Source organism: Tetrao urogallus (assembly GCF_951394365.1).
Source record: "Tetrao urogallus genome assembly, chromosome: 5".
Classification (NCBI taxonomy): domain Eukaryota; kingdom Metazoa; phylum Chordata; class Aves; order Galliformes; family Phasianidae; genus Tetrao; species Tetrao urogallus.
Genome location: NC_136818.1, coordinates 29,503,326 through 29,529,232, shown reverse-complemented (window position 1 = coordinate 29,529,232; position 25,907 = coordinate 29,503,326). Strand labels below are relative to the sequence as shown.

The 25,907-nt window shown below is 40.0% G+C and overlaps 1 protein-coding gene across 1 annotated transcript in view; it reads left to right on the top strand.

Moving 5' to 3' along the window:
- The window catches only part of SWT1 (SWT1 RNA endoribonuclease homolog), a gene marked incomplete at both ends in the record, with an annotated part of 34,077 nt that extends 9,901 nt beyond the window's left edge, over nucleotides 1–24,176 (top strand). The window contains 11 exons of the mRNA XM_079536135.1: nucleotides 1,300–1,488; nucleotides 2,045–2,138; nucleotides 3,678–3,814; nucleotides 4,622–4,809; nucleotides 5,975–6,113; nucleotides 6,856–7,008; nucleotides 8,403–8,604; nucleotides 10,333–10,455; nucleotides 21,012–21,078; nucleotides 21,952–22,016; nucleotides 24,071–24,176. Coding sequence (XP_079392261.1) covers nucleotides 1,300–1,488; nucleotides 2,045–2,138; nucleotides 3,678–3,814; nucleotides 4,622–4,809; nucleotides 5,975–6,113; nucleotides 6,856–7,008; nucleotides 8,403–8,604; nucleotides 10,333–10,455; nucleotides 21,012–21,078; nucleotides 21,952–22,016; nucleotides 24,071–24,176 — 1,463 coding nt within the window. The remainder of the gene's footprint in view (nucleotides 1–1,299; nucleotides 1,489–2,044; nucleotides 2,139–3,677; nucleotides 3,815–4,621; nucleotides 4,810–5,974; nucleotides 6,114–6,855; nucleotides 7,009–8,402; nucleotides 8,605–10,332; nucleotides 10,456–21,011; nucleotides 21,079–21,951; nucleotides 22,017–24,070) is intronic.
- Between the last annotated feature and the right edge of the window lie 1,731 nt (nucleotides 24,177–25,907).

The following is a 25,907-nucleotide window of genomic DNA, read 5'->3' as shown; positions in this document are numbered from 1 at the left end:
CAGTACTCCAGTCGGGCCTCTGAAGAGTAGGGTAGGGGGGTTTCAATCACTTTCTGTTGCCCTCCTGGCCACCCCTCTTTTGATACAGCTCAGGAAATGGTTGTATGATGTAATAATGATGTAATGATAATGTAATTCACCATGTGAGCTGCAGCTCAAGGTCATTGATAAAAATATTTGAGAGAAACATTGAAACATCTAGTCCATTACTAGTGGTAACAATGATTTACTGTTAGCAGAATTAGGATTGTGCTTATTAGTTCTTGTTAGACATATTTCGAAACTGTAAGAATAATTGTGGTGGTTTATTCATTTAGATAACGAATGCAGGTAGTCCAGCCGTGTAGAAAATAATGTTAGTAAGACTCCAAGTAATTTCCAAGAGTGTGTCAGATTGTCTATTTGTCAAGATAGGAATTGTGTTGTGTAAACTGGGAACTGCTACCTTAAATGTATTGTTTTTTAATTTTGCAATTAAACACCAGACCAATTATGAAAATGTTTAGAAGATTGCAGACTACTACCTATTTACTACAAAGCAGGTGGATGCTAGTGGATATCTTAAAAATTGCATTCTTAGCACGTGAATGAGAAGGCATATAATTAAGTATTTGTCCTGGGTGGACCAAGAAAGCAGTTATGAAATCTCTGAATTACCATTATTCCATTTATAATATTTATAATGTATTCCATTTATCATGCATTTGTAATAGTTTTGAAGCTGAAAAAAGTACTTAGATGCAAGTAAAAGTATGGTCCAGTAGCCATTCTTCCTGTTGTTTGCTTAAGAATGTTGGTTGAGAATTAGCACAACCCACTGCTCTTTTATTTACTGATTGGTTTTGCACAGTGACTGCTGTGGTTCCTCCAGTGTTTTTAGCCTGTTCTTTTCAGCTGCTGTTACCTTGCTCTAAAGTATTACAGTGAGTATGTAACAGGACGTTGATCACTGTGTTTTATAATACTGCTACCCACTGCTGTCAGTATACTTCCTTGATTAAAATTTTTTATTCCTCTTGTTCGTTTGGTAGTTGTTTTTTTTTTTTTGTTTGTTTGTTTTTTAACCTGTAACCAACTTTTAGTTTGAGGTTTAATGAAAGAGGGAGCTTGGTTGATTTCACTGGCTCGTTTTTAATGCTAGGTATTTCTTGAGCACTAAATATGAAAACTATTAGTTAAAAACAAAAACAAAAAAAAAAGCATGAGCTTATATAAATAAAGTGTTAGAAATAAAATTTAACTGTGGGACTTCAGTTGGCCTTACAAAATGTCTGTTTTTTGGCCTTTTTTTCATTGTAGGCATTGGCAAACTTGCCTTGATAATTCCCTGGGTTGTTTTACAAGAGTTGGACAACTTGAAGAAGGGGAAGATGTTAGTGCATGTTCGACAAAAGGCTGTTCCTGCAGTCCAGTTCATCTATGCGTGTCTCAAAAATCAGGATCCAAAACTGTGGGGGCAATCCATGCAACTTGCTTCACAAAAAATATGTAAGACATGCAGACAGTTTGGCTTGGAGCACTTAATCCTCATGTGAACTTCTGCTCTAAATTTGTAATTTAATATGGTCTTTGCTCTGACTTTGCAGTTTGCTAATTAAAACTTCCTAATTGCTTACAGGAGTTTTCAGAGCATATCCTATGGCTATAGTATGCAGATGTTCACTGTCATTTTATCGATTATTTCTCACTTTAAATTGCATCTATTAAGTTGCTATGTGGGTAATTACTTAATGAAAATTCATCTTTTTTCTTTTTTTTTAATCTACAAGCTAAGGGTCTGTTTTACGCTTTTCATTCATTGTCATAGAATCTAACATGCTGAGAAGTTTGTGCAGGGCTCACTGGAAGTTTTCTGCCCCACCGGTAGTGTTCTTTGAGAGGAGCAGAACCTTGGAATTCAAAGCTCAGATCTGTGCTTTGAATTCACTACTCTGTCCTTGTCTAGGGAGTGCTGCATTTAAAAATAGTACCGTGACTGCAATGAAGTGTTTCTTCTGCTTAGTTGTTTCTATACCTGTCAGCACTGCTTTAACTAAATTTGCAGATGGCCTGTGTGATGAGAACAACGATGATCGTGTGTTACAGTGTTGTCTGCAGTACCAGAGCCTCTTTCCTCAAGCTGTTGTTATACTGTGCACGTGAGTTCCTGGGTGTTTCTTGAGCTGTTACGAAATTTAAGGTAGTCTTATGCCAGATACAGCATTTTCAAATCGTATCTTAAAACGAAGAGCTGCTTCTGGAATAAGCTTCTGAGGAGCAGTTGCTCTCTTAGAAGCTGCTGTACAGTAAAACATGAAGATTGTAGCTGTAGTTGCCTTCAAGTGCACAAAGCCTGAAGTAAAGTTTATCCAACTTGAAAATTTTTGAAAGAATAACTCAAATTTTCAAAATCTTACTCAAATTTGTAACAAATTATGGAATTATGAGATTAAAAAATGTATTTTTATTAATGGCTGAGATCCAGTTAGCTGCCCACGTGGGTTTGCCTCTGGGTTGGGGGAGGGTGATAAACAGCATGATAACTGCTGAGTTTCTGGAATTGATTCTTGGTTTGGATACACTTGGATACAAGTGATGTGAAGCTATTTTTTTAAAAGACTAGTATTCCTAGACCATAAACAGGTTGGTATGTTTCAGGAAATAAAGTTGATTATCTATGTATCAGTTGGTTTGTGTAAGTTGATGTGTGAGACTGGGTTGTTGCTGAAAACACTATTTCATAGAGTGTTAGAATGGTTTGTATTGGAAAGGACCTTTAAGACCATCTTGTTCCAACCCCCTGCTATAAACAGGGATGCCTCCCATAGCCCGGGTTGCTCACAGCCCCATCCAGCCTGGCCTTGAATGCCTCCAGGGAGAGGGCATCCACAAGCTCTCTGAGCAACCTGTTCCAGTGTCTCACCACCCTCACAGTAAAGACTTTATTCCTAGTATCTAGTCTAAATCTACTTTCTTCCAGTTTAAAGCTATTTCCCCTCATTCTGTTGCTACGAAAGTCTGTTGTAAAAAGTTCCTTCCCAGCTTTCCTGCAGGCCCCTTCAAGTACTGGAAGGGCACTATAATGTGGCCTCAGAGCCTTCTCTTCTCTAGGCTGAAGAGCCCCAGCTCTCTCACCCTTTAGATTTTTCTGTGTAAAGAACAGAACGTGTTGCTGGTGACCTTTAAAGTGCTTTTCATCTGAAAATGCCTTTATCAGTGTAAGCAATGGGAATTTGCGAGAGAGTACCAGAGCACAAGTTTGTAACAGTTGTGCTACAGTATATGTGCCTCAGGGTGGTATCTGTGAATATAACTCAGCCAGCACTTTATGGAAAATGGGGCTGTATTATATCAGTGTAATAAGGTATGAGTGTCTTCAAATCATACCCTTGTCTGCATTCTAAGATCATAGCAGCTAAGCATCACTACTGCAGTACTTGTGGTTTTGTTTTTCTTAAAGCAAGCTCAGAGCCTGACAAATACTCTTTCAAAGTAGCTAGTTCAGTTCATTTTCTGTTTGGGTTTTTTTTTTTTTTTTCTGAACTGATTCTAATCTCGTAAGAAGGTGTACTTTCTTATATACAGAAGATCACAAAATAAGCTTACAGGATTCAAATCTTTCAGTGCTTTATTCATAACTTATTACGTAATGTTAAGTACTGTCAGTTTTATGTCAAAAATTAATTATCTTTTCCTAGAGATGACAAAAATTTATGCAATAAAGCCATTGTATGTGAGGTCAAGGCACTCTGTAAAGTGGATTTGGTTACTGCTCTGCTGAACCTGAATGTTAACAAGCATCTGAACTGCCTGGAACTGCAGCAGTCGAAATGTGGTAAGTTTGCTTAATGCGTGCATAAACATACACTGGCTTTTGAGACCTACTGATCAACGTAGGAGAGGGAAAATAGTTATATAGTCTCAATTTTTATACAGTTTGAATCCTCAGTGTTTGTTTTGGATAGGTTTTCTGTTTTCAAAGGTAAGCAGTTTCTTGAAAGTTTGAGACCTTTATTAAAAAATTTGTCTCTTACAATGTGAGGAAATTCACATGGCATCTTTTCATTTTACAGAATAACAAAACGAAATACAGCATGAATTACCTTTGTTTACAGTCCTTTAAACTGTGTCCTACATTACAGGACTGAAAACTGATGTTTCCAGTTGAAGAGTTTGGGTTCTATTCTTGCTTAGTTGTAAAGCCTTTATACTGAGCTCATCCTTTACTTTTTCTGGCATCCCAATCAGTAGAGCTAGATTCTTGTGTTACTTGCTAATGTTTCAAAAGATGCAAATACAGCTTGCAGTGGTAAGCAGTGATCTTCTCATGCTTGCTGATAGCTCCACTGCCTGTATATAATCTGAGGTATTTAAGAACGAATAAGTGATAGCACAAATGAATAATACCTTGGGGAAATTAGATTGTCTTGTTTAGTTGCTCATAAATAAAAAGATCCACAGTACAAATGAGTATAACTGGAAATGCTTGAAATCTGATTAGGTGTACCTTATCTGCTTTGTACCACAGTGTAAAGTACAGTCTGTCTTTTATTTACGGGAACAAGTGATTTGTATCCTATCAGCCTATATCAGCTATAGAAGCTGTTGCAATTAGTATCTTTTATTGCTGTTGGCTTTACAGATAGAGAATTCCAGAAAACAAAAGAAAGTGATGCTCATCTTACTTTCCAGAAAACAGAAAGAAGTGATACTCATCTTACTTCTCAATTTCCGAATATAATTCCAGATCTTGAAAAGAACTTAGGAGAAGCTTTATCTTGTATTTTGGAGACTGAAATGAAAATTGTATTTGGAAACCTATGGATGGAGGTAGTTTCATATGTCATCTTTCTTGGTATTTCAAATATTAAGAGGTTTAATATTTCAATGATTTCTTTACCTGTGTTAAACTGGCGGCTAAGTCTTGTAATTTATTAATGTAACAGTCTGCTTAACATGAGTGTTTAATTTTACAATTTCATTTTATGACAAGATGATTCTATCTGACCAGTAATTCCTGCAGTGATAATAATATGGTAATAGAAATTCTGGCTATGTGGCTGTGCAGTATGAATTTTCCAAACTTTTTGTATTAATTTCACTGCACTTTGACTTTTCTGTGTGTTTAAATCGTTGAATTGTAAATATATCCTTCAATAAAATATTCTATCACATTTTATGTGATTTATATAATATATATAATATTTTATACAACGTTACACTTGTTGAAAGCATTTGTTTCCCATCAGAGTGCTTTTATATACCACATGAGTATAATTATTCACACACTACATTGCAGATACAGAATTACAGGGATGTTAACCTCTAAGCACTTGCTTTTTCAAAAGTACTGTTCGTATAAAATATATACGCAGTTACAATACATTTTTAAATTATACACTGCTTTTACTGTGCATATACCTCTGTGATCTTAAAAGAGTTGTTTGCATGGGATGCTTACTATTTCACAGGATGGAGTTTTGATTAGTTGCTAAGTAATTAGGCATTTACAATTAGCTTAACTGGTTCCTGTCAACATCTTTCCAAATTCTGGTTTTACTTCATAGCAATAAATTACAATTTAATTGTAATATGCACATAATAGACACAGCTATGAAAAGTGTGCATATTCTTACTAAAAAGAAGTTGAAGGATAATTGTAGAAAATCAAAGGCATATTTACTTTTGTTCTGGCTTTTGTACATAGGTAATGCATTAAGAGATTACTAAAGGGTGTTTTGAATATTTGAGAAAAGGAGAATGAAAAATTATGCAAATGTTGAAAGGTTATTATTGTGCACTGGGTGCTTCTTCATGGACATCCAATGATATTGCTGAATCAAAATTTCTAAATAGATAACTTTGGTTTGTTAAATCTAAATATAACTTTATTTCTGAGGAATCGTTGGAGTTCTGCTTCAGCAAGTGCGAGTAATGTTATTGAAGAACAGAACTGGACATGTCTGTTTGACTTTTGAAATGTGTTATCTTTCAGATACTATATTTAAAGCCACCATGGACGTTAGCAAACTTACTGCAGTGCTACAAAAAGCACTGGATGGCTGTTTTTGGTTATGTTGTGCCAAGGAGCTTACTTGCAACTATTGAATTTCTCTATAAACACTTTTGTACAGGTAAGAATTTCTAAGAATGTTGATTTTCAGTTACAGAAGTAGTCTTAGCTGAGCATGTACTCTATATGGTTAAATTACAGAATCCCCAAGGTTGGAAAAGACCCACAAGATCACCCAGCTCTACCATCTAGTAATGTAGAACCAAAATCAATGTAAAAACATTTTAAAGAATGTTTACAGTGTTGGTCACTGAAGTCTCTCAACTATTTTTAGGAAGGAAATAATCTTCCCTTCATTTCCTTCTGTGTTTTATATTGCCAAGCGATCTGCATTTGATAAATAATTTGTAGAGGAGTAAAGTGAACTTAATGTGGTAAATGAGGATGAGGACAGGGTGGCTTGTTCTTAAAAAAAAAAAAAAAAAAAAGTGAAAAATAAAAGAACCCTTCCATTTATTTAGTGTGTTGTTTAAGGACTGGATTTTAGCAGATGCAGCTCCTCTGGGATATTGCTGTTCCATATCTATTATGTTAGATATGCCACTAGAGCCTCTTGCCAGGTTGTGGATAAGTTTGGAGGACTTGGTTAAGATGGAGAAATGTTAGCTGTACGCCCTGTTACTAATATTTCTCTTGAGGTTTCTTTATCTGATGTTTCTGAGACATTTTTCAAGGCCTTATATCCACCTTAGTTAATTCAGATATTTGAGTATTAAAATTGTCTCCTAACAATGCAGTGCTAACAATGCTTAGCATCTAATTATTATACTTTTTTATTTCCCATGTTAACATGTAAATGTCAGGTAAAACACTGGACACCTCAACAGCTGTTGTCTTGCTCCAGGAAACCAAGAAATTACTGCATGCTTTCAGTTTGAGGTCTGATTATGATGGAGTGCTGCCCCGGGCTTATGAGAAAGTGAATAAGCTATACCAAACATGTACAGAGGTGAGAGGTGTTTCAATATTCGTTCACCTAATTGGTTCTTGAAATTGCTCTGTGTTTGTATTGTAAACCAGGCTTCGATATTTAAATTATTCACAGAATTTTAAAAAACTATGGCAGAAAATATTGCAATACATTGGTTGTTTTATAATAAACCCCCAAATTTAACTTCTATTTTCCTGTAGCAAACATCTATCTCTACATGTATGCTTGGTAGGCTTTTTTCTAATATAAATGTGTTAGTATTTGGAATGTGACTGAAAAACTTTACCTTCAGTTGCCTTCAGGAAAAACATCTTGGTTTTATATTGCATTTGTAACTGTTAAAGATGATCTTAGGGATTAAAATTAAGGATTTATTTTTTTGTATCAATCCTGTATTATTATTCCTGGCCACGTTATTTCATCTTTCTTTATCTCAGTAGCTGTATTCCTATATTAATACATACACAGGAGGGACTTCTTTTATACCGTATGCTTTGTGGTAGTTAGTAAAGAGTGTTCTGATAACTTTTGTGCTCTGAGAAGCATGGCCTTACGTGCAATTCACCTATGAGTTATCATGGAAGAAATGTCAGTGTCTTGGTTTGCAATGATTGTTAGTTCTGAGTGTAGTGGCATACGAAGGGAATAGTGACCCTGGGTGACTTGAAATCTTTCTTCATGTGGAAAAAAAAGAGTGCGGGTCAGAATACCTGTAAAAACTTATTTTAACTTTTGGAAAATGCTGAAAGGGAAAGGAAGAAGAGGAAGATCAAGGAAGGGAAGGACGATCTAGTATCTTGTGTTCATGAGTCTTGGTTCTCTGCTGCAGTCCTAAGTTCTGCGTGCATTGCAGTCAGCCACTATTCTGTGATCAGTGCCACACTGAGAAGGAAGCTTTCTGAAAGCTTGTTTCCTCCTGTGCTTATCTGACTTTTGACCTCATAAGGAAATGTCATTTAACAGACTTGTTTGTGTCACATCAGTTTAACCTGGATACATCTCCTGTGTTGGTTCGCCACTGATGTATGAATACTTCTGCTATTGCAGAGGAGTGTGCCATCACTCATGAGAGAGAGAGCAGTGTTGTCTTTCCATGTGCAAGTAAGAGTGTTGTAGTTGATTTTACCTGTGAAAGCTTTGATGAAACTTACCTGTGAAGCTTTGATGTAGGGTTTTAACCTTTGCTTCTGTTTCCTGATCTACAATTATAGAGGAAAATCTTGGTAAAAGGCTGAGAGGTGCATTAGATACAGAGACTGTCATAAGGATGATTAAAGTTGGAAAGATATGCCTTGCTTTTTTGAGCGCTACCTTAACAACAGCAAAAGCAACCTGAAGCAATTAAAAGTTTTCAAATTTCCTTAAGATAGGAAATTAAATACATTCAATATTTGCTTCTAAAATTTTTTAAGGCGAGAGCAGGCAGTGAGCAGAATTCATCTGAAGACAGCACGATTCTTTCAAAAAGTTCTCTGTGCGAAAGAATGGAAGAAACAATACCAAATCTCCAAAACTGTGGAGAAAAAGGGCTGCCTGCAAGCATGCACGTTGCTCAAGAAGACAGGCACCAGGAGATCTGGTCAGTCCTTGAAGGTGTATGGAATACAATGAATTTGTACAGGTATGATGTACTACAGAAATGTCAAAGTTAAACATAACTTTACGTCATTTCCATTCAAAAATACCATACGAACTGCTTGTTTTTGCTCATTTTAGAGAAGAAGCTATTAGTAATTAATTGAAATTAATGAAAGCATAAAAAAAAACCAAACAAACATTTCATACAAAGAAGTGAGGAGCATAAGAACTGTTATATAGATGCAGTCACTGATCTGTATAGCCTGCTGTTCTTTTTCCTGGCAGCATATGAGTAACTTAATTGAATGAGTTACTTAAGACTACAGTGTTGAAGAGCTCATAAGGTGCACAAATGGGAGACTTCAATGAAAATTTAATCTTTTTCCATAGAAAGAGGCATTCAAGCTCTGTGTTTTCCTTTGGTGACTTCCTTCTCAAACCCTGTGGAACTGCACTACCCTATGCAGAAGCACTTTTTAGATTATTTTTTAAACCTTAATTTATTGGAAATAGTTTTCCAATAGTTTCTAAGCAAATTTCTTCACCTTAAAGGTGAAGTATCCAAATGCAGAGTCTGCTCATTCATTTCATTTCTCACATAAGCTCAAAATTGCATGTAAAAAAAGTCCCTCCATATAGAAGTCTTAAATCTGTTTTTTTTTTTATTTTTGAAGACGCTGCTTGAAAATCATTTCAACACTGCTTTTTTTTGCATGTTATTTTAAAAAAGCATGAATAAATACTGTGAGGTTTCTGTAGTCTTAATCTAAAATCTTTTTTGAGACGTGGGCTCTGAGTTCTGTCAAGCATAAAGGAACGTTTTTTTTTTTTTATTATCTGTTAAGAACTCATATAACAAACAGTGATAATAACCCTACCCATGCCACTTCTAAACTAACCTTTCAGTATGCTGTGGAGCTGCACCAGTGTAATTCTTTTGGGCTTACACCAATGCAGATTAATCTGAATTGAAGCTGGCTGGAAGATGACTTCATGTGCTGTTCTGGCCAAATGAGGATCTGCATCAGAAAGCAGTGTAAAACAATTCCACCTCCAGAGCGGGGATAGTTGGTTCTCTGGCTGGGATATTTCTCAATTTCGTGGTTGCAAATAGACATTGTTTCACGAGGAAAATCTATTTCAAAAATACCTCTTGAAATAAAAATGGAGCCGAGTTGTTGGATCTCGCTGCCTGTTAAAGACTGTGGTGTGAAGAAAATACAACATTCTAGAATTGTAGGTCATTTCACACTCATCTTACATCAAAAAAATCCTGCTTGTCTCCCACCAGTGGAGCTTATTCTTTGTGAATGCAATGCAGCTTCTGGTCCCACTGCTGCAACTACTGAAGGAAAGGTGTCAGCCCTGATCCACTAAATACGGAAAATGAAAAAGCTTGGAAAAGTACATAGAAAACAGTTTTCTTTGCTTCTTCAGCCTAAACACCCTCTTCCGGGGGGTTTGCAGAGGCTTGCTCAAGTTACATATGAACAGATGTTTTTATTTCAAGTAAAATTTAATGATGAATCTGTTTAGGTAATGGTTAGAGGTAAAATACTGTTAGAGAGTTGACAAGGAAAATTTTAAGCAGAGAATAACAATTGTAGGGCATAGGCTTCCTAGACTTCTTTAGACTATGTGGTTATAATATAGATTGATGTTTGACCTTGCCTTATTAATAGTCAGAATGCAGTGCATACAAACAACAATGAATTCAAAGGATTTTTATTTACTGCTTTTCTTTGTTTCATATTTGTTTTTGTAATATTAGGCTTGAAATTTTCCAGAAGTTAGAGTCCAACACAGTAATTGCGAAGTCTTCATTCGAAGAAGCTTTTTCGGGACTGCAGAAACTGTTAGCAGCTGTGAATTATATCCTTGAAGGAATTCATAGGTGAGCATTTCAGCTAGTTGTAAGTCGTAAGAACAGCAGTCACGGAGTCCTAAAAGTCACTTAACTATTGGTGCCAAACTAGAGGTTACATGTGCATGCTTAGTTTCATAATTTTCAGTAATATCTCAGTATTATATCTAGTACGATTTATTGGTAATGAAAGAATAATTAATCAATAATCAATAAGAAATGACTAGCTGACTGGTAGACCACCAGATTTCTTGTAGTGAATTTTCTTTTATGACTTAGAACTTGTTTTGATGTGATGACAAGCCACTGGCACTGCTTGTAGTGTTACAGCAGCTGTGACGTGGTTAAATGCTGCATTAGCTCTGGTGGCAAGAGCTGACAATCATTTAGAACACTTATTTTTTCAAATGTGAGGCCTGCTGGAGTTGGGTATATTTCTAATGTTTAAATGGAATTTTGAGATTTCATTGTTACTTAATTATGGAGTATTCTTTATGAGTCAAAACCTGTGCTGCTGCAATGGTAACAAGCTGAACTCTGCTGTGGCAGAATAGTGTTCCCTCTGTTCCTTCTTCCTCCTTTTTTTTTATTTTGTGTGTGTGCTGAACAATAAATATGGACTGCAGAAAGATGAAGGTATTTCTTGTGCAGTCTTTACATGGTCCTTGTTTTGTAACAGTGAAGTTTAACCAGCAGCAGGAACAGCTACAGAAGAATGCTTCAAGTTCTCTTGACTGTGCAGCTCTCTCCATTTCCTGCTCATGTCCTGTAAAGGGTACTTATGGGAACTGCTTTGCAATTGTGATTGAAGTTACAGATACTGCTGTAAGCATCCTTAACGGAGGTGTTTCTGACACTTTTTCTTTTCTCTTACTGGAAGAAACCTACCTTCTATATTTCCCCTTGTGGAAGAACTCTAAAATAACAAGGTCTGCCATTATGTCAGAGAAATCTGTTTTTCAGAAATTTGCCTTTTGATTAGAAGAGTGCTTGAGGCAAACAGGACTCAGGTCCTTTGTTGAAATGAGGAATCTATTTTCTGTTTCACGTGATTATGCTGAAACTCAGTAACATTTATGAAATAATTCTGAAATACTCTTAAATTTTTCTACTACTAAACTACAGTATTATTACTATACTACTATTTTTAGTTCTGTAAATAAAAGTGGTTTTCTTAAAATATTTCAATTTGAAAAGCTTGCTGTGAATTTGTCCCTGGAGTTGCAGTAGGGGGCATCGTGGGTCAGGAAATTCAGGAGCAGTAAAACGTGTCTGTTTTCATCTTAGTGTGAGGTTTCTGAGTAGGTTTTCCAGCTGGAGTCAGCAGCTGTGCTTTTAGGTCACCGCAGTTACATGTGTAACATACAGAACACATACATGGTATATATTTATAACAGGATATCAAAACAGAAAATTGAAGTTTGTGAAAGTGAGGAGGCTCATTTTACCAGAGTATCTCAATGCTTCTGAGGCTGAATTTAATGTGTATATATTTTCTTTTTTTATTTAGTTTTTTGTTTTGTTTTGTTTTGTTTTTTGAAATAGTACCTTACAGCAATTGGTGTGATTACAGAAAATGAAGCATCTGGAGAAAAAGTAGTGAAAAAGTTTTAACTTGAAAATTTGGAGACAGTAAAGGTTTAGTGACAAATCATGGTAGCTTCTGTTCCTTGCTATCTAAAACAAATAAGAAAAAAACTCTTGTGAAAGTTTGGAATATTTAAAAATAAGTTGTGTTGAAAGTGCAGCTGCATTAGAAGTTCAGGCTTTGTGGTTGTTAAAAACAGTTAGAAAAACACAGTTGCTCTTCTTGAGATAAGTGTGTGATTGTGCACTTCCTCATAAACAAACAGATTCTGCAACACTGCTGTGTCTGTTCAGACCTGACCTGAACATGCTTGTGACAAATACAGATATTATGAAAAACAGGCTGCTTCTTGGGAGAATTCTCACCAACAGCTCTGTGCATCTTACCCTGCCCTCGAGACTTCCGTCATGCAGTACAGACTTTTATCGTTGTTTCTTCCTACAGTGACATTGATAGCAGAACAGAAATGACATGGCAATGTGCTGCATGCCATAGATGTTAGGCAGTGTTACAGTAAAGGCAATAACTAGTACAGCTAGCATCTGTATGTAACCTGCCTGTTGGCAGCAGGGCTCCGTGCAAACAAAACATTACTTCATAGTTGTCTCAGATGTGGCTGATCATGGGAGCTCCTGTTCTATCACTGTCTTCTTGAAATTTACTGATGAAGAAGTGAGCACAAATGGCTCCTTTCCCCTTTACATAGAGAAGAGCATGGTACGTGCTCGTGTGCATAACATGGATTCACAACAGAGAAAGATGATTAAATCTCCAAAGTTTGTACGTCTACTTGTGAAGCCATGAAATGTTTCTCAGGTGTGCAGTATTACCGAAACTCAGCACCTCATCCATTGCTCTCAGCGTTTTGGAGATTACCCGAGTGCTTCTCTGGATGCTTTAAAGCAAGTGTACTACGTTATTTATAAAATGCCAAAGGTGGGAAGAGTAGGAAGAAAAATCTGTTGGCAGTCTTCACTTTATTCCAAAGCAGTGATATTGGTCTGCAAGTCGTTTTCTATAACTGAAGTATATAAATTGTTTTTAATTGCTTTGAGTAGTATTTCTGCATCTTTTCAGCGATGGCTTACGCTAGTATTGTATTGAGTATTGTTAGTTGTGTTAGATATTATTTTGAACTAGTTTACAAAGGGCCCATTGTGGGTCCTGATCCTTGAAATATTTTTTGGTTTTCAAGTAGCTCTTTGAGCAACAGAAGAATTTATGCAACTCATGGTTTCCAAGTTTGTGCCAATTTTTTCATCACTTTAAAAGTTCTTCCACTGATCCCACTGAAAAGTATTTGGGCCTTTCACGTTTGGAGAGAAGAAAAGTTTAACTATTTATCACAGATGATTAGTTCTTCAGAAATTCTGTTTGAAGAAATGCAGAATGCATCACAAGAAATGGCTGCTGGGGTGTACGTACTGGACTTCCCTCCTCTCTACGCATTGAGGATGTGTTTAACTTTTCACCTGTTGAAGTTGAGGTGTGTGCCAATAGAGGACTGGAAGTGCTTGTAGCCTTTTATGGCTAGTCTTCTGAAATATCTTCTTATGTCTTGTTGGTCTTGCTTTAACATAGTGATTGGAATGCTAGAAACAGACAGCTTTCTTAACCTTTTGAAAGCTTTATTGGCAGCATTTAAGTGTGTCTGAAAGTGTTTGTGTAAACCAAGTGTCATTCGACAGAGGGTAAATTCTGATTCAAGGGTCTGCATGCCCCACTGGGGAGTTTGACATGGAACCTTACTGTGTTGTGGTTCCCGACCAAGTTCATTTAGATGTGAAATCCTTTTCAAAATCAGAAGTGTGTTTTGTCTTCGGTGAATCTATGTAGTTCTTTCTAGTTGGTGTTTTTTTAAGCTGTACACTAAGAAAAAAAAATACTTTGTTCAAAATTGCTCACAAAAAATGGCTTATAAGCCATTTTTTTAAGTACTGTTAGCTACAGAACTCAGACATTTGTACCAATGCAGTGCAAGATATGCAGTGCAAGATATGCAGGTATCTGTTACCTACTGCAGGAAGTAACCTGAATTCTGTGGTAGAGTGGAATTTATAATATGTTTACAATTCAAATCCAAAAGGGAGACGGATACTTGCCCAGGAGCTGGCGGGACTTCTAGAGAGGGCTTTAAACTAGATAGGAAGGGGGAGGGGGAATAAAGCCAGGCCTGCTAGAGAGCAGCCTGGGGAAGTGGTAGTGGGATTAGGTGAGAGGCGAGGGGCTCAGCTGAGGTGCGTCTACACTAATGCACGCAACATGGGCAACAAACAAGAAGAGTTGGAAGCCATTGTGCAGCAGGCAAACTATGACCTAGTAGCCATAACGGAAACGTGGTGGGATTGCTCCCACGATTGGAGTGCTGCAATGGATGGCTATAAACTCTTCAGGAAAGATAGGCAAGGAAGGCGGGGTGGAGGTGTAGCTCTCTATGTTAGGGAATGCTTTTACGCTACTGAGATTATGACTGGGGACGATAATGTTGAATCCCTATGGGTAAAGATCAGAGGAAGGGCTGACAAGACAGGCACCCTGGTGGGCGTCTGTTATAGACCCCCAAATCAAGATGAAGAAACAGACGAGGTATTCTATAAGCAGCTGGCACGAGCTGCACAGTCGCCTGCCCTTGTCCTCATGGGGGACTTTAACTTCCCTGACGTATGCTGGGAGTACAGCACAGCACAAAGGAAGCAGTCTAGGAGGTTTCTGGAATGCGTAGAGGACAACTTCCTGATACAGCTGGTCGGAGAGCCCACGAGAGGAACTGCCCCACTAGACCTGCTGTTCACAAACAGGGAAGGTTTGGTGGGAGATGTGGAGGTTGGAGGCTGTCTTGGACAGAGTGATCATGAAATGATAGACTTCGTGATTCACGGTGGAGCCTGGAGGGGGAATAGTAATACTGCTACCTTGGACTTCAGGAGGGCGGACTTTGAATTGTTCAGGGGACTAATAGGGGGAGTCCCCTGGCATTCAGTCCTAGCAAGCAAAGGGGTCCAAGAGAGCTGGTTGCTCTTCAAAAAGGAAGTCTTAAGGGCGCAGGAGCAGGCAGTCCCCCTGAGCTGCAAAATGAGCCGGCGGGGAAGAAGACCGGCGTGGATGAATAGGGAGCTATTCCTGAGGCTCCGGGAGAAAAAGAGAATCTACCGCCTGTGGAAAGAGGGACAGGCCACTCAAAATGAATACAGGGAAGTTGTTAGGATGTGTAGAGGTGAAATCAGAAAGGCAAAAGCCCAGCTTGAATTTAACCTAGCTGCTGGTGTGAAAAGGAATAAGAAACTCTTTTATAAATACATTAACAGTAAGAGGAGGACAAAGGAGAATATCCACTCTTTGCTGGATGAGGCTGGGAATGTGACCACTGAGGATAAGGAAAAGGCGGAGGTTCTGAATGCCTTCTTTACGTCTGTCTTTAAAAGTCAGACCAGTTATCCTCAGGATACCCCTCTCTCTGACCTGGTAAGCTCGGCCGGGGAGCACACTAACCCCCCTGCGATTCTGAAAGAAACAGTCAGAGACCTACTGCTCCAGCTGGACTGTCACAAGTCGATGGGGCCAGATGAGATCCACCCAAGAGTGCTGAGGGAACTGGCGGAGGTGATAGCCGAGCCGCTTTCCATCATCTGTCAGCGCTCCTTGTTGACTGGTGAGGTCCCAGATGACTGGAGGCTTGCCAATGTGACTCCCATTTATAAGAAAGGTCGTAAGGAGGATCCGGGGAACTACAGGCCTGTCAGCCTGACCTCGGTGCCAGGGAAGGTTATGGAGCAGATCGTCTTGAGGGAGATCATGCGGCATGTGCAGGGTGACCGGGGGATCAGGCCTAGCCAGCATGGGTTCATGAAGGGCAGGTCCTGTTTGACCAACCTGATCTCCTTCTATGATCTAGTGACCCATCTGGTGGATGAAGGAAAGGCTGTTGATGTGGTCTACCTAGACTTCAGCAAAGCCTTTGACACTGTCTCCCACAGCATTCTCCTGCAGAAGCTGGCAGTCAGAGGCTTGGATGGGTACACTCTTGGCTGGGTAAGGAGCTGGCTGGAGGGCCGGGCGCAGAGAGTGGTGGTGAATGGAGTCAAATCCAGCTGGCGACCGGTCGTGAGTGGTGTTCCGCAGGGGTCGGTGCTGGGGCCTGTCCTCTTCAATATCTTTATAGATGACCTCGATGAGGGCATCGAGTGCACCCTCAGTAAATTCGCAGATGACACCAAATTGGCTGGAAGCGTGGATCTGCCTGGGGGTAGCGACGCCCTCCAGAGGGATCTGGACAGGCTGGAGAGCTGGGCTGGAGCCAATGGGATGAGTTTCAACAAGGCCAAATGCCGGGTCCTGCACTTTGGCCACAACAACCCCAGGCGACGCTACAGGCTTGGGGCGGTGTGGCTGGAGGACTGCGTAGAGGAAATGGACCTGGGGGTATTGATTGATGCTCGGCTGAACATGAGCCGACAGTGTGCCCAGGTGGCCAAGAAGGCCAATGGCATCCTGGCTTGCATCAGAAACAGTGTTGCAAGCAGGAGCAGAGAGGTGATTGTTCCCCTATATTCAGCACTCGTCAGGCCGCACCTCGAGTACTGTGTCCAGTTTTGGGCCCCTCACTGCAAGAAAGATATTGAGGCCCTGGAGCGTGTTCAAAGAAGGGCAACGAAGCTGGTGAGGGGTCTGGAGCACAGGCCATATGAGGAGAGGCTGAAGGAGCTGGGAATGTTCAGCCTGGAGAAGAGGAGGCTCAGGGGAGACCTTATTGCTCTCTATAACTTCCTGAAGGGAGGTTGTAGTGAGCTGGGGGTCGGCCTCTTCTCTCGTGTCATTAGTGATAGGACCAGGGGGAATGGTTTCAAGCTACGCCAGGGGAAATTCAGGCTGGACATGAGGAAGTATTACTTTTCAGAAAGGGTGGTCAGGCACTGGAATGGACTGCCCAGGGAGGTGGTGGAATCACCGACCCTGGGGGTGTTCAAGGAAAGACTGGATGTTGCGTTGAGGGACATGGTTTAGTAGGAGCTATTGGGAATAGGTGAACGGTTGGACTGGGTGATCTTCTAGGTCTTTTCCAACCTTAGTGATTCTATGATTCTATGATTCTATGAATTCGGAAAGCACTGGTTTATTAATTTCTCATCTAAACTTTTTAAATTTTAAAGTATAATTTTTTAGAGGTCTTTTCAGAAAGGCAGTGCAGTGTTACCGTATCCGATGTTATCTTTGAGTTGGATGTTTTGCAGTTAACTAACTTAAAAACAGTCCTATTGATTTGAAAACAGTTCAGCAGATGCAGAGAAACTGGTTCGTTGGCCTTTCTTAGGGAATTGAGATGTCTTTTTCTTGACGCATAGTTAGTAAATTCTTTCTTCCCTGAGACTGCTAAGATATTTAGTTATTTTCATCGGAAGTCTCTACATTCAGAGCTTTACTTTCAGTCTTTCTCTTTATGCCATCTCCTTCTGGAAGTAAAACAGAGAGAAAATCCCATTTGAAAATACACTAGCACTACTCATTTGTTGGTTTTGTTATTATTATTAATTTATGTGAAACCCAAGACATTCTTGACGACAGAAGAGAAGCTGTTAAATTGCTTGTTGTTCCTTACTACAGCAGTGTAATGAGGAATTGCTGAGTTACCAAGATTTTGGGTGGCACAGAAGTTTTGTGTTTCCATTTGTCATTCCTTGTTGCCTTTCTGATCTTCTGACATGGAAGTTAACCAGAGCCTCACAGGGTTAATCCAGGCATGTCCCGGCGTTCAACTGCATGCGGTTTAGCCCAGCCCATACGTGGCACCACTGCCGTGCAAGGTGCAACATCATGGCAGCAGCTCATCGTCTGCAGTTTCCACTGTCTGAACCGGAACCAGGGCACAGGGAGGGTGGAGTGGAGTGCTGACCCAAGTTGTGGCAAACAATTTCATGCATTTTGATACACTAGCTAGAGATGGTCCTGTGAACAGTGAAAAATATGCAGCCTTGCTTTGTGTTTTGATAAAGGAATTTGAGATTTCAAGAGCGCTGAAAAAATCATCAATTTTTTTATACATTTGTGAGTCCATTTTTAGTTGGCATAAAAACATTGCTTGCCAGTTTTTGAATGCAGTGTATAGAGTAGCAGTCAGATATTCGAATCTGATGGTATCTCCGTACCAGACTGCTGTGGTTTGACCTGGAGGTTGCTGAACACCATACAGTCATTCCGTCCCTCCTCCTCTTTCCAGAGGGATGGAGGAGAGAACTCGGGGAAAAACAAAAATAGAACTCATGGATTGAGATAAAAGTAAGAGAAAAGAAAAAGGATAATAGTTGTGAATGTATACAAGGAGCTAAGCAGTAGCAATTGCTCACCACCCACCAACCAGTGCCCAGCTAGCCCCCAGCCACTGGAATAGAGCAAGAAGAACTCCCAACCCCCTCAAAACTCTCCTTCCATGTCTTTCATATGACACGGGATGTCCCTCTGGCCAGTTTAAGTCAGTTGTCCTAATTTGTCCCCTCCCAGCACTTTGTTAGCATGAGATGGGAAACTGGAATGATCTTGGCTCTGTGCGACACTGCTTAGCAGTAACTGCAGACACCAGTGTTCTCAACACTGTTTTTTTTCCTAAAACCAAAATCATACCAAGCAGCATACCAGGCACTCTGAAGAAAACAATTCTGTCCCAGCTGAAACTAAGACAGAGACTTTTATAACACCTCTCTTACCAGAGCACAGAGCAAACAAAGGCAATGGCAGAGTCCTTATTTGAGAAATAGGTGCTATAGGAAAAGATACCAAATTGAAATTAATGAACTCCTCTCAGTAGCAGTTTGGAGACAGGGGCAAGCTGAGGAATGCGGCCTTCCCTGTTCCTATTACAGACATGGGAGGAAAGGGCTGGGGAAGGGGGGAGGGGGATGTGTGCAGGCTCAGGCTGTGCTCCCGGAAGCATCGCTGAGATAGAAGGGTGTCTGCAGCCCCCCCCAGCCACATCCTCACCTATTGCTTGGGGGCTGTGACCTTGGAATTCCACTGCACCAGAGAATAATACCCCACACTTCACTATCTGGTATGATTTGTGTCATCACTTTTTGCTGTAATGTCTGCTTGCAAACAGTTATTGTCAAGGATGAAATACAGGAGGAATAAAAGTTAATCAAAAATTTCAGACGAACACCTTGAGAACTTACTGATGATGGCAATGCCTTCCATTCAACCAGACTGATGCGTTGCTTTCACAAAAACAATGTCAAATATCCCACACGTTCTGTGGGGTTTTTCTCTTTTTTTTTTTTTTTTATATATTTCTGTTAAAACATAGGAATGCATTCTGTTAGTTGTAAACATTAACTGTCCTACATATCTTACATGCTGCCCAAGGCAATTCCTCTTCACTCACTATACCCTAGATAAGGCAGAAGATCGGATCCCTGTGTCCAGAAGCTTACTTTTCTGCAGTGAAGTCGCTTAGCCTCGTGGCTGAGCCCTGTGTCCATCAGGCTGCTGCCATCAGATGGCTCCATTAGCTGAACAGCGCCAGCCTCTGTGCAGCTCAGGGAGGAGGAACACTGAGAGTGAACACAGGCTGAATTCTGAGAGCAGCTGCTGCACATTCTACTTTGGCTTTGAGTCTGTATGCCTTCTGTCTCATTGTCTGTGAGCTCAGTGTCTGTTAGTGGCTGGCAGGCTGACCTGCTTTCCCTGCCAGATTGTGTTTTTCTTCTACTCCCTGAGTAAATTTTCTGATCCTTTCCAGATAGACTTTGCATTTTTCCCAGCCAGGTATGGGATCCTGTTGTGAGCTGTTTCCTGTCCATTCTTGATATCATATCTGTCTGTGCATTTGTCCTGCCAGCTGTCTGATGCTGGTAGGGAAACAAACATCCCAAATGGGGTGGGAAGCCCAGTTGCTTTTGAGGTATAAATTGTTAAGTCTGGTTCTCTCCTTCCTCCCCTCTGCTCCAGAAGTAATAGTTAGCTCCTGCTTTGTAGCTGACACCCATACTGGCGTTCTGTATCTCTGTGTAACATGCCTTTCTGTAACTTGAATTCAGAAAGCTGCACAGACCCACACTACAGCCAGGACAAATTGCATTTTCATGGCATTCCAGCCTTGCCAGCAGTTGCTCAGAGCAGAGTTTTTGAAGTAATCAGAAGTTGCAGTGTGTGACAGAGGGCCATTCATAGTTTGGTTTTGCACAGCTGAACTAATTGGAAAGGCAAAGGGTGTCCATGGGTTTGCTTTTGAAGTACTTTTGATGTAATGTTAGGAAAGAAGCAGCAGCAGTGGTTAAATAGGTGCAGAGTAAAAATGTATGAAAACATGTATAGCTTTTCAAATGTACATCTCTTATGAAGTCTCTGCTTTCCATAGAACAGAATGGTAGCTACTGGAGATGGAAGGAATGTGAAGGAATTTTAAAATAGCTTGGAATTTTAAGGATGTGAAGGAATTTTAAAATGGCTGCGGTGTAAAATCCCTGCCCATGTGCTCCAGGCCTGGAGCTTGTAGTCCAACTGCTGCTTAGTTGGAAACAGCAGTAGGAGGATGAATGTTGACCTGTTAAGGATTTGTGGGGGAAGTTAATGTGTAGGCTCTTCTCTTACCAATTTTTTTTTCTGAATTCCATGTACTGCAGTGTTTGATCCTTAAACAATTGTCTTTCATTTGAAGATATTGTAGTGCTTTGAGCCAAATGTTAAGCCTCTTCTTATGTTATAAACCCAGGAGGAATTATTGTGACTCTCCAGACTACCTCTATAAAGTTCACTGAGGATTTAACATTATTTATTTGCTTATTAACACATTTTACTTGGGTTTCTTCAGAAAACTACGAACACGTCTGGCTTGGGAAATGGAAAGGGATGAGTGGGAGGAAAAAATCTTCAAAAATTAAGAGTTTATTTTTTGTTTAAAGAAACTGATTTTTTTTTTTTTTTTTAATGAAGCGTATCTGATTGCTGGTTTTTAATTATTTCATGGATTCCTTTGGCATACTTAAAAAAAACAAAACCTTTTCTTTTTCAGAGTTCTGACTCCAAACAGTAGTTTCCAAGATATTTGGACACTCTATAACTTCCTCATAAGCTTCGAGGTATAAAGTTTTCTTTAACATCTTGTCAGGTGCACTCCTATTTCAGTTCATTTTGATTTAAAGTACTTAGGGGGTTAGCTGTCTTAGCAGTTCCTTGCCATTAAGCTAGAATTTTGAAGATTAGCTTTTATTTACTTTACTGGATATTAGACCTAAGATGTATGCTTGGGCAAAACATACAAAAATTATTAGAATCTATACCAGTACTAGAGTTGCTTCTGTGAGTTTTGAAGCACTCACTTGTTATGAATGTTTCGTAAGAAAAGCCTCGAAGCTGAAGACACCAAAACAGCCTGAGCTAATAAGCATTTTTAGAAGATGGAGCGTTCGACTGTGGAGAATACTGGCTACAGTTGGCAGAAAAATTTAAAAAAGGATAAACAGAAATTACCAGCTCTTCTTGAATTTTTCAGTGCTGAAGGATTTTAAGAAGAGGAAATGAGTAAGTGCTTACAATAGGATATCTGTGTTTTTCCTGTGAACACAAAGATATTTCAGATTTTCGGTCCTCTTCCATAGAAGAAATTACTGTTTTCCAGCCCTGCACATATAGAATGACTGTATGCATGGAATTAAAGTGAGTCAGAACTTCTTTTGGTTGCTTTAGGATTACAGAAGGAAGGAAGATGTGCGTTTTTGCAGGAATTGTGAGAAAATGGGGCCGGAGTGGTATTTGTCAGTCACACTGTATGCACTCATAATAGTTAGTGATAATTGATTTTATGCTGCATGTGATTTTTTTCTTTTATGTACAGTCTCAGCTTGAGAGCCTGTTAAGTAATACAGTAACGGTATGTCATACTAGCTGCATAATTTAATTGGTGTGCAATACTTGGTAAATTACTGCAAGTAATTCTTTGTTATTTGTTTTAGATAAATAGCAGCATTGTATTTTCTGCCGAGGAGCTCTATGATTGTGTCTCACAGGAGTTGTATCGGTAAGCCACTTATCGATCAATCAGGTGGGTTCTGGGCAGGGTTTCATGCACTGTGTGGGCCTGAGTGCAGTAAGAGAACTTATTCTGTTAGGTAAAATAATTGCTTCTGTAGGAAAGGGATAGAGAAGACAAACGGGGAGAATTTTGTTATAGGCTTTTAGACTAGAGTGGGTGAGGGAAGGATGTGCTTAGAGATGAGGCAGCAGCACTGGCACAGAGCTGTCCAGGTGTCTGACACGAGGGGAGGTGTTGGGCCTGCCTTGCTGTACTGGTTTTGCACTGCTGGTTTTGCAGTGGGCAGGGCCAGTGTAGTCAGCATCCATTCAAGGGGGCTTAGAACATAGAAGAGCATTTAAATTAATTTCAGTGTACCTGCAGTTCTCTTTGCAACTGAGCTCGTAATCACTGTAAAAACTTTGCTGAAGTCCACAGAGGAAAAAAGCCTGTGGTTTTCAAACCCTGTGGCACTGGAAACCGCGCATGTGTGCAGCTGTGTGCTGCATTGTGGCCGTTGTTCTTAAGGCTATAAATTACACTGTTGTGTGTTACTCTGTGGTTAGTAATTACTGTGGAAAAAAATGGAGAAGCCAACTTAAGATTTTGATTACTGTATCTATTTTAGGAGGGTTTTTATGGTTCAGTTGCAGGAAAATAAATGTTCTGTTGCACAGCTGATGTTTTTCAAGGCCTTAAAAACATTAGTCTGAAATAAATGTGCAAGTCTTAGTTCTTCGCTGGAAAGTTTCTGGTTCATAAGTTTTTCCTGAGTTTGTGTAGTCAGGGGCTTGTAAATCCCAGTTCAGTGGAGTTCTTAAAAAGCCAAAAAATATTTACTTATAATAAACCAAAAGTGGTTATTAAAAGGTGGGTAAATATTTTCTTCAGAGTTCCCCTTACGTGCTATCTGTGGTATAGATAAGATTTAGCTGTGACCTGCCAGGATTTGGATTGGGGTGGTCCTGTGTGGAGCCCAGATCTGGACTCCACGATCCTCGTGGGTCCTTCCAACCGGGAGTGTCCTATGCTTCTGTAACAGAACAGAACTGCAGGATGGCTGAGGTAGAAGAGGCCTCTGGGGATGACCCAGCCTGACCTCCTTGCTCAGCAGGGCCCATGAACACGTCACCCAGCGTCACACCCAAGTGGGCAGCCTGAGGGGGTGGCTACCCAGCCTCCATGCAGCCTTTGCCAGGGCACTATGCTCAGCCACATCTCTGTTTCAGTTCTTGTCCTGTCAGGCCTGGCCACACACCTGCTCCCATGGGCTCCTCCCCCGGCAGTGCTGTGCAGAACCCCCTGCACCGTGCTTGTGCTGCTGCTCAGGCATCAGAGTAGCCGGCAGCTGCCTGTAAGGGCCTCATCCACTTTCTCCACCCATCAGGCAGGCTGTGGCAAAGCCATCCCAGTCACAGCATCAGTCTGCTGCCATCTGTACCCGTGAGCCCCTGTTCTGCCAATTGCCCAGCAGAGGCAAAGCTCCACATGCTGCACATCCTCCCACATAAGGGACAACTCCACCACCTCGTCCTGCTGGCCTGCTTCCTATACGGTCAGGTTTGCGTTCATTATTGGAAACGGCAGTGTAGGTGATGAGTGCACTGCGAAGCTGGTCAGATTTCTCACATGCCCGCGTCAGTCTGATGCAGCGTGCCTGGGACGGACCCATTCACCCTGTGGGACAGAAATGTACAGAGCTGACTTGCAGCTCTTTCACCCCGTGAGAAACAGCAGTGTTTTGTATGAGCTGAAGACAGTTTCGTGTTGAGAAGAATGAAGTCGTGCTTGCTGTGTACCCTCAAGGCTGTTCCTTTTTAAACATTTCATTGCAGAGTACAGCTGAAAGTACATAATGATTAGCTATCTGTGGAATAAATTTAGTCTTTTGCTTTAAAGTAACATTCAGATTTCCAGAGATACTAAGTATTCTCTGCTTTTGACAGTATTAAAGTGCAACAGTAGAATTTATTCCTTTGAATTTTTAAGCAGTATACTGAAATGTTCCTGTCTACAAAATGATGTCTCTCGTGTCCTAATAACCATCTTTTCTTCTCTAGAGGAAGATTAGAGGTGGGCTGTTGCCAGCTGGCTGAGCTGCATCACAGCATCAAGCAGCATCATGCATCTGCACACATGGAAGCAAAGACCAGGGGGTGGCTGTGACATCACAAGGTCTGAAACCACAGTGTTCACCCCTCGATTTTGGTCCAAATGAAGACAGGAGAGCAGTGAGAGGGAATGTTCAGGAAGCCAAAACTGCCTTCTTTTTTTCCTCAACGATGCTTTTTATAATTGAGTTGAAGGAAGAAAAAAAGATCTTTTGACTCTTAACTATTAGCATTTCCTGTTTCAAGTGAAGATCTCGGGTCTGATAAAAGTTTTGTGATATTTTGTGAGTTGGAAGTTAGAACTATTACTAATGATTACATGGTTATATAGAAAAATCAGTAAGTTTGGGGTTTTTTTGCTGATTTTTTTGGAAGTGCTGGGGAAAATAGAAAATATGATATTCAAAGCTCTTGAAAGGAGTGGAATGAGCACAGTTGAATGCAAAGCCTTAGAGGCACGATGCTTGCCATTCTTACAGCTAGAAGGGATTTAAACACAAATGCAATGCGAGCCTTCTGCATACTGCACTACCTAAGGCTGGACAGAGAAGGTAAGGAAAGAAGTGGACTGATGTTCACTGTCGTGTAGATGTTTGTCCTGGGCCTCTCTTTAAGTGCTTTTGTCAGAAGATCCTGAATACCTTTTCCATCGAAAACTCAAATCTGTTAAAAGCATTGAAACCTGAACGGTCTCTAATTAGGCATGCGAATTATACTTCAAAAAAAAAAGAAAAAAGCAAACCCTTAAAATGTTATCAAATTGAAAGTGGTGTTTTTCTTTTTAAAATATCCACTTAATCTTCGTACATTAGAAACTTGCTAGAGAAACTCTTTTGGTGAATTCCTCATTCTTCTCATCCTCTTTTCTTACAAAGTCATCTCTTTCCCTGTGTGTTGTACCTGTGGTTTGCCTGCTTTCAGGTGACAACTCTATTCAAATCTATTGTTTGTTGCTCTCCAAAACTGCTTTAATTAAGTCAACAAAACTTTCTAAAAGCCATTTCCAAAGCTGCTGTGGTCTTTAAACCTACCTCTTTTATGTATTTGTACAGAGACAGATGACTGGTAAAGTTCAGCAAGTGTTTATTTTGATATTAACTTTTGGATTGTAAAATGTTTACTATAAAAATTTAATATATTGTTATAATAAATGTCAGTTAATTCTCAATGACAGCATTGCTTTCATCAACTCCGTTCTCACTCTGCCTAACTCCCTGGAGAGCAATCTACTGCAGTTCTCCTCCTTAACTGAAGTGAAGCTTATGGCCTCTAAAAGTTATTCATTTTGGGGGATATTTTCACTGAAATTGTTGTCCCATAGCTGTCTAAGTTGCTTTCCTGATAGTTTGTACCACACAAGTAGGAAACTAGAGCCACTTAAGCACACTGTATTTGCTTTGCTTAACCAAGGAGGAGGGCTCACAGCTCTGATAAACTTTGGAGGAAGACTGATCACCACAACTACTTTGGATTTCTCATGCAGACTCTCCTTGTTAGAATACACTCCATTTTAGAGCTTGGGATAACAATAATTCTCTTCAGTTTCTCTGCTTCACTAAATAGCCTTAGCATTCTACTAACATGTTCTGGGGTGTGAAACAGAAGGATTGTAGCTGAAGCCTGTTCCTAGTAGTACTTGTAGCCTTGTAGAGATGCGAGTCAAAGCAGTAAATTCAGAATGCAGTGCCACCATAAGCATCCATGCATCCAAAGCACCACAGGCTTTATTTCCCACAGCTACTTGACTGATACTTTGGAACACGCCTAAAGTGCAGAATTTCTTACA